Genomic DNA, 9,439 nt, shown 5'->3' with positions numbered 1-9,439 from the left:
TTGCAGCCAGCCAGAGCAACTTAGTGAGACCATGCTGCAAACACAGTGTTTTATAAAGAAGGCTGGGATGTAACTAAGTGGTAGCAAACTTGCTTCACATGCAGAATGCCTCATGCTCAATCTCCAGCACAGCAAAAACAAACAAAGAAATAAATAAGAAAGCCAACACCAAAGTGACATTAAAGGATTCTGTGTACAAGAATGAGGTCAACCCACCCTACTTACCTGCACCATTCCCAGGCCAATTCTACATGCAACCAGCTGAAATATCCTTGCTTCCCTAGAAAACTGTGTGAAGTGAGAAATTAAATAGTTGACAATTGTGAATAAACATACAATCAACACACTTGTGATAAGATTTGGGAGGGTTGCACTCCAGAGCCTGGATAGAAAGGAATCTAGGTAATGTAAAGACATGATGTGGTCATCCAAAAAAACACAGAAAATAGCAGAGAAATCTTCACCAACCACACATAGGATTATACAAAGCAGGAAATGAGAAGCAAAGGGCTTGTTGCAGAGCTCGTGAAGCCCATGGTGGTTCTGGGGCACAGCCAGCACCATGTTCCATCCTTCACACAGCAGGGATTCCCAGTGCCTTCCAGACATTTTATTTTCTTAAACAATGAAGAAGTTAAAGATGTCTGCAGACACATTAGGAGAGGTTACCAGCAGTATGTTAATATTTTCAGAAAGTAGGTTGAAAATTTTCCCATTTGGATGAGGCTGTGACAATCTCTACACCATCTGAATGTGGGGTAGGTAACCAATAAAACATGAACTAATTACCTGGTAGATAATGTGTGCCTGTACATATCACTGGACCAAATGGTTGTAAAGCTAAAAGAACCACAGGGCCACATGTGGAGGGTGCCCTTTAGAGCTGGGCATGAAGATGGAGTCCCAGCAGTCAGGAAGTGGAGAGAAGCTGGAATTAAGGTGTCCATGTGTCCTTCAAGGAGTATGCAAGGCACACAAGCTGCCAAAGGAGGTATTTTATAATTCTAGATGGCCACGTGACTGAACAGATGGATTTAACACCAAGTGCAGAGGAGGAGTATTGCAATAAGCCATGGCTGGGCCAACAAGCACATCTCATTTCTGTCAGATGGTAGAGGCCAGCGCTGCAGGGGAAGCAGATGTGGGTGCAGCTGTGTTGGGGAGACCAGTGATGGGAGTTAACAGATGAGGATATTCCACAGCCTTGTGGCATCTGCAGCACACTCTACCTGCCTCCTTGACATAGAGGAGGGTGTCTAGGAAGACCAAACTGCACCTCACACTTGTTCCCTCTGGTGTGGTTTTATTCTAGGAGTAAATAGCTCACTCATACATATGTATGCCATGTATGTATGGATATGCTCAAATTAATCTTCACGGATACTTTAGGCAAAGCAAATCTTCAGTTGTGTAAAAACAAAACTTCTTTAAAGATGCTTGATATGTAGAAATTCTTTGAGAACAGAGCTCTAACACTTATTGAGGGATACATGCAGTATAGAGAGAAGAATTCCTAAAGCACATCAAATACTTTACTTATCAGATTGTATATGAAAATGGAAAGCTACTTTTGAGAGTTATGTAGAAGCCTATTGCTTTAAATCCCAGAATGACTTTAGAGATGTTTCTAATAATAACTCATTGCCTACGTTTAATTGTGAGTTAGGTTTACAACAGCTGCATTTCACATTTTTCTTCCTGGGAGAGAAAACCAGTGTATTTTTTTCTTCTTGGAAGAAAACTCACTTGATCAATGAGTACCTGTTACTTCAGGAGAAATGTGCTGATTATGTGGCACCCACAGCCAACACTGGCCACATCAATAAAAAAAAGGTGCACCGAGGTAGAAGTCTCACTAGAGATGTAGTTCTTGATGTTTAACAAATCAGACCTTATCCTGCTGCCTCTGATCAGCAGAGATTCTAAATCTGTCGTAACACAGTTTAAGAACACATGCCAATTGCTATTTACTATTTTGAAAATTCTGTAGAAATTAGTTGCTTACACCAAGAAGAGTCCTCACATGTAACATTTTCCTCTCAATTGAATGTGAGAAATGTAAATTTCATAACAGTGTTATTTATCCAGGTTTAATTCTAATAATATTTTGCTTTTCTTCATGTTCAGATTAAGAAAAGTGTTTTCTTCTTCAAAAATATAAAAATAAAAGTATGAGTACCTGATGGGTTGAAATTCATACAAATATTTGGTAAACTCCGGTCATACATGCTAAGGCAAGCCTATGTAAACCTATGATCAGAAAATTGTGTGTAATTTGTAGATAATTATACATAAACATATGTTCACATATATACATTATGTGAAGAAACACATGAAAGTATCATGAAAACATGTCACACGTCCCACATGTCAGTGCTGATCATGATGCTCTAATGTGTTGTACTGATCAGTTTCTGCTGCATATCCAAATGCCTACACAAACACCTTATAAAGAAAGCAAATTTATTGAACTGAATTTCTGGAGACTCAGGAGCATGGTGCCAGCATCTGCTCAGTCCTGGTGAGGGCCTCACAGCAGATGGAATCACTAAGGTAGAATCACATACAGAAGAGTCCACAGGGCAGAACAGATGCAAGAGACAGTGGAGACAGCTGCACTTGCTGTAGGACAACCCATGTTCTAATGGAAACTAATATAACCAATCATTAATCCCCTCCTAGGTGACCTCCCCATGACCAACCACCTTGTATTGCATCCTCTTCTCAAAGGTTTAACCACCCAAGAAATCACACTGGGGTAAAAATTTCCAACATGTGAAATTTAGGTTGGAAACGTAAATTACATTCATACGAGAGCATGTGTGCATCGAGGGAGAAATGCTAGAATTGTTTGAAATTCCTTCAGTTAGATTCTATCATCAACAACATGTGATAATACACATTTGAAGCCTATGAAATTTTCTTCTTTTTTTCTTTTTTTAAATTGATTTTGTCTTTTTAAATACATGACAGGGGAATGCATTACAATTCTTATTACACATATAGAGCATAATTTTTATATCTTTGTATATAAAGTATGTTCACACCAATCCATGCCTTTATACATGTACCTTGTGGGGTTTTTTTGCATTATAATTCTTATTACACATATATACCACAATATTTTATATCTCAGTTTATATACAAAGTATGTTGACACCCAATTTGAGTCTTCACATATGTACTTTGGATAATGATGTCCATCACATTCCACCATCCTCGCTAATCCCTTGCCCTCTCCCTTTCCCTCCCACCCCTTTTCCCTATCTAGAGTTCATCTATTCCTCCCATGTTCCCCCTCTCTACCCCACTATGAGTCAGTCTCCTTATATCAGAGAAAATATTCAGTATTTCTTTATATGGGATTAGCTAACTGCACTTAGCATTATCTTCTCCAACGCCATCTGTTTACCTGAAAATGCCAGAAGCATATGGAATTTTCAAAGTCAAATATAAAACAACTGATGTTGAATGATTTTATTTATATAAACTGCAAAACATTGAAAGTGATCTCTACTGTTAGAAGTCACATACTGGTCATTATTGGGAACACATACAGGAAAGAGGATTCATACCAACTAGAATATTGTTTTACCATGTAGCAGCTGCTTGCACAGGTGTTTTCAATTTGTGAAATTTGATTAGAAATGCATGCCAACACATACATACAAATGTTTCAAAGATACATATCACTAATTCAATATTAAGTAGTGAACTAAAATTTATTAGTACCCAGTGTTGTGAACAAACAAGGTAGACATTAAATAAAGGTTAAAACCTAATTAGCTTATGAAAAGAAGAAATACTGCATTGTGAAAATCACAGCACAAAATCAATAAATTCAATATAAGCTGTTTAATAAAGAGGACATCAGTAGACTTTGCTTCCCATCATGTCCAAGATTATATGAAACATATGTCTCATTTCATTGCAAGAGACAAACACTTGGTAGTGTTCACTTTGATATTTCCTTCAAAAGACACAGATGAAACATAAACATAATATGTAGATAAATGAAAAATATGTGTCACTTGTAAATAAAGAAAGTAAAATAATGAAAGAAGATTTGTGCTGAAGAATTTGGCTGTGGTTGTAATTGGTATATGGAGTCTGAAATTTATATTTGTTACATCTACTTTTCCCAAAATATTGCTGGGTGGACAATAAAGCCAAATCTAAGTAGTATACATGTGCACTTATTCAGGTACACATACACACACACATGCACACACTGTAATAAAAAAGCACATGTGTGTTGATTGTCATTCATAGAGATATGACTATCACTATTCTTTTAATTTGGGAGTACAAATGAAGAAATGTAAGAATTGTGCAAAGCCTACAATTTAGATGTTCCTCCTGACATCAGGAATTTTCCTATTCCTTATTCCAGAGAGACTGAGCCTGGATGCACTGGAGTTCCTGCTCATGAGCAGAAAGGGGCTGAGAGCTGGGAAACTGCCAGCAACTATGGCACCCATCTTTACCAGAAGCCAGTGGGGATTATAAATCACAATCATACAAACCTGAAAGAGGCAGGAAAGTGTGTAAAAAGACACAAAAGTGCTCACCAGGAGGAGGATGTTTTGGGTGGCTCTGGACTCAGGGGAGGACCTGGGGGAGCTGGTCTTATGAACATACTTCATTCTCTGCTTGTGTCTGTGCAGGATGAGCACCATGGAGCTGCTGGCCCAGAGCATGAACCCCACACATAGAGCATCAGGGAATGTTAGCAATGCTGAATGCAATAATTGTGAGGTTTTGTCAGTATGAACAGAATAACAGTATTCAAAATCTTTCATGCTTGTGATATTATTGTTGCTCCTTTTTCCAGTCATATGTGAAATAATTATAATATTTATAAGCAGGTACAGAATCCAGCTCAGGTATATGGAGAGACCAATGTATTTGGGAGCTTTCACTTTAAGCTCTGAACAGCTGGAATTCTCAGGACTAATCTTCATGGCCTGGAAGACACTCAGGAGGCAGGTGCTGCCAATGGACACACCCCTGCCCACCCTGTGAAGATAGAAAAGCAGCTTGCATCCAACATCACTGAGGAAATCTTTCACTCCAAAAGCTGCCACTGTCTGGGGAACTCCTCTACACAGGAGGGCTAACAAGTTGGCCACAATCAAGTGCTTAAGAATCAAGTCTGTGTGTCTTATTGTGAACCCCATGAGGTAATGGACCAGGTAATGGATGAGAAGAGAGGAATTGCCCAGAGCTCCAACCACAGTCTGTGCCAGGAAGATGATGCCTACAGCCACATCACTGGCTGCCATTCTGCCATTCCCTGCTGTCCCAGCCAGAGGGTCCTGGAGGAACAGGAGGCCTGGGCTGCACGTATCCTGTCAACCAAGACCAAGCATTGTCCATTCCCCAGAGTTACCACTCTGAAAACTTACCTAAGGTTTTATTTTCACTAGCAGGTTTTAATGAGATTCATGACTAGTTAAGGCAGGAAGTGTGTATAATCCCTGTTGTGAAGGCAGCACATGGTGATTCCTGAATCTTCATAACATGACACAGGGGCTGAGATGACCAGGAGAATTTGTGCACACACATGTTAAGTCTCTGTCCAGATTCATACTCTGATCAGGTGCACAGAGGGGTCTTGAACCTGGCTGAGTGTTTACAAAGAGCATAGCATGAACCATCAAGCTTCCGTAATGGTAATGAGCAGGTTCTTCTATCAATCCAGAATATATTGACTTCCATTTTTCTATATTCCTATTGTCTTCAAAACTAGTGCTATTCTTAAACTTTTCATTGTAAAATGTTTCCATTCACTTGGAAATATTTATTCTATGTACAAGGTAAATTATGAAGGAACAGTTAGATATTTTAATACCTGCAGGTGCACTGAGGGAACTCTAGCCCTGGAGGCATCTGTCCCATGGAGAGTTACCTGCAGAAGGCAGGATTGACTCCACATCAGGACAGATACCCCAAGACTCATGTGGTTGTGTGTTAGGAACACAGCTCAGTGGCCCCTGTCACAGAAATTTTGCCACATTCCCAAGCCATGTACTCTTTCTTGGAATACCAAGAAGTAACACGTGATTAAAGAGCATAGTGTTGAAACAAAATGTTCACGTCTTCAGAAGATACAAATAGGAGTTATTTAATAACCAAAGAAAAATATTTCAAAGAGGTAGGATTAGTAAATGATAGTACAATAGGATCCATCCATGAAAATTGGTATGTGTGGTCATTTAAAAGTCAAAATGCTAGAATGTCTGCATTGATTTGAATGAATATATTTAACAAAATTTATTTGGTAGAAAAATTTATGTTCACATGTTAGTGAACAGATGGTGAAGGGCTTTCCTATGTCCCCTGCACATTCATACCCTGCTCCACTATCAGATTCCTATGCCACAGTGCATTCACTACAATGAGAAGATATCCCACATGAAAAAAATATAAAGCTCTTACAGGTAGTACTAGAAACCTGTAGTAATCCCATCCACTATTTCCTTTTCACAATATAGAGAAATGGGCTCATTATCCTTGAATTCTTAGGCTTTCATGATTGCTACAATTACTCTCTCTGTTGGCTGCACTATGCTGAGAGTCAGAGAAAATGTTCTGCCTGAGCAGTCACCATCAGCTCTCTCTCTGCACAGGACTAAGAAGATTCCTGTGAGCTCCTCCTACACCACACACAGACAGGGAGATACTGTGAGTCTGGACCTAGAAATCATGAAGATTTAGTGTAGACTTCCTGTGAGGAAAACTGAACAGCTGGGTGACTTTAAAACAACCTCCTTGTACACCTTGAAAATCACATTTAATTTTCACTTGGACTAAACCACAGCAATCCCTGTCAGTAAGAATCACATTGAGTTAAATTAGGACCCATGGTGGTTTGGCATTTAGGCTAGCACCCATTTATCTTTGCTACCTGGAGCCATTCTTCATCAACCATTTTAATACTTGTGTGGCTCTGGCTTCTGGAGGGGCTCAACTGAGTGTCTGCTTTTTGGCTGTGATTACTTACCCAGACTCTTGATGGGTCTCTTCTCACAGATGCTGCTCTCACACTCACCCTGAATCACTCACCAGGCTTTTCCTCTCTGCCAGGATGGTGACCTCAGTGCAGAGGTCTCTCTGACCAAGATGTGTGCTGCAGGGAGGCGGCCAGCTCCTGAGATATGGGTCTGTGGCTCTGTGACCTCACCTCCCCTGGGACCTGCAATTACCACTGTGCCAGCAGCAGCAATGGCTGTGCAGGCTGGGGGAGCTGAGGACACTGCTGGAAACTTTCTCCCCAGGTGTCACTTATGAATAACAATTTTAAACTTTCCTCATAACATGTCTTCAGAGTATATTCTAGTGTTTGGAGAGACTCTTACTTATCCATGATCCTGGGAGACCAACAGGGTGTCACTTGGAGGGGTTGGGAAATACTGAGGTCTGTCATATGAAGAGCTGGCAGTGAGCTTTGCATGTCTCATATTATTTCTTCCTTCCCTGGGAAGATTTCTACTCCAAATCAAGTTGCTTCCCATTCTTCATTTCAATGAACAGCACCAGATTGAAGGTATGAGCAGAGAAATGGAAAGAGAGAAAACACATAGGAAGGATATTAACACAGATACAAGGAAAAGAAAGAATGGATGCTAGTAGTTCACCTTCGAAGTCACCGGATTCACCTGCACAAAGATGAGTGAATTCATTGGATACATTTACATAATTGAATGTTAATTTATATTCTACTTTGTGAATAAATAAGTCCTGCCAATATTGACCTCCACTACTGACAGGGGGAGGAACAGAACAATATCCATCAAACAAAATGAAATAAAATTCTCCTTCAACAATGACATCAGCAGGATCAGTTTGACTTGTCTGAGCCAAGATTTCTGTAATATCAAACCTAATATTAATATTACTAATTAATATTAGTAACATTTATTTCAAAGTAATTATAAATTACTTATATTGGTATTAATAATACTAATATTAATTCAGTAGCTCCAAGTGGTGACCACAGCACAGGAGCCCTTTCATTACTGTACTCCCTCCAGCCCTGCAAGGACAATGTATGCACTGAGGCACCTTAACTAATGCTGTGAGATTTACCATCCAGGTGAAAACCTGTGGTGTGAACACAGGTGGGTTTTGGGCACTGACACTCAATGGGAGTTATATTGAAGTAGTTAAAAGAATAAGGACATGAGGAAAGGGTGGACAGGGAAATAAGCCTGAATTGGGTGTTGAGAAGACTGAGAGTTGACCTTGGACATTTGGTTGTGGGGGGTCCAGGGGCCCTGGGGCGGACTGAGGAATTGGAGTTGAGGGTGGATACAAGAGAAGACAGAGCTCTGATGGTGAGTCTTGTTGGGTTAATGGAAGGCAGAAGGGCTGTCCTGAGGCCACTAGGAGAGACATCACTGAGGAACAGACATTAAATATGTCACAACACAGCTGTATGGAGGTTGGGTGTGGAATGGATTCATGGCTCTGAGGGATGGGGGAGGTTCCATGTGTGGCTGCAGCTCAGAGTGAGGAGCCAAGCCTCCCGAACAGTAGGGAAACATGCGTTCAGACTCAGCCCTGCTTATGGAGTGAGATTGACAACTGAATTTTTGTACATTTGTGGTGTACATGAGGGATTCACATGGGTAGATACTGTGGAATGATTACTGAAAACCAGTTAATTTACCTACCTATCATGTAATATATCTAACTTGTGTGGGGAACATTGAATATCTCTCAGCAAATTTCAAGAACACAACCTTGTCTTGCTAACTGCAGTTCTATGTTGTACAGTAGATCCCAGAGTTCATTCATGTAGTAATGGAACTCTGTGCACTTCCAACCATCTCCCCATGTCTCTCACTACCCACCTCTTTACAATACTCATTCCACTCTGTTTCTGTGAAGTTTACTCTTTTAGAAGCCACATGCGTGAGATCAAACAGTATCTTTTTTATTGTTTATTTGTTTTGCCAGTGCTGGGGATTGTGCATCTGAGACAAGCACTCTACCAACTGAACTATACCCCAGCCCCTCCAACAGTATTCTTATTTGCCACTTCCATGCTGCCCTGCAGGATCATTGGTCAGCACAGTGGCAGGATTTCCCTGGGTAGAAGGCTCAGTACCATTCCCCTGAGTGTTGATGGACACAGCACCTCACCTACACACCTGCACACACTGGTGGACACCACATCTCACCTTGCTGCTGTCTTGCCTGTCGTGAACAGTGCTGCAGTGAACCTGGAGGTGCAGACGTCTTGTTGACTATGAAAACTTTCCTTTAGATGCGCAGCAGGGAGTCGGATTGCTGCCCCACAGGTGAGTTTTACTCTACATTTTCAGAGGCATCCTCCTGCACTTTTCCATGGTGGGGTGCAGGTTAGCTGATCTCCTACATAATCTGCCCAAGGTTGACTTGCCCTGTATTCCTGCCAACACTTGTTTTCTCT

General features: G+C 40.7%; 1 protein-coding gene across 1 annotated transcript; it reads right to left on the bottom strand.

Annotated features, from left to right (window-relative positions):
• Window positions 1-4,346: 4,346 nt before the first annotated feature.
• On the bottom strand, window positions 4,347-5,285 carry LOC107160732 (vomeronasal type-1 receptor 4-like). Its single transcript, XM_015507366.1, has one exon. It carries the CDS (start codon window positions 5,283-5,285, stop codon window positions 4,347-4,349), a length of 939 nt encoding a protein of 312 aa, XP_015362852.1.
• Between the last annotated feature and the right edge of the window lie 4,154 nt (window positions 5,286-9,439).

The sequence above is a fragment of the Marmota marmota genome, unplaced genomic scaffold (genome assembly GCF_001458135.2).
Source record: "Marmota marmota marmota unplaced genomic scaffold, marMar, whole genome shotgun sequence".
NCBI classification, from domain to species: domain Eukaryota; kingdom Metazoa; phylum Chordata; class Mammalia; order Rodentia; family Sciuridae; genus Marmota; species Marmota marmota.
Note: the sequence above shows the minus strand (reverse complement) of the source record. Positions and strands in the feature narration are given on the sequence as shown.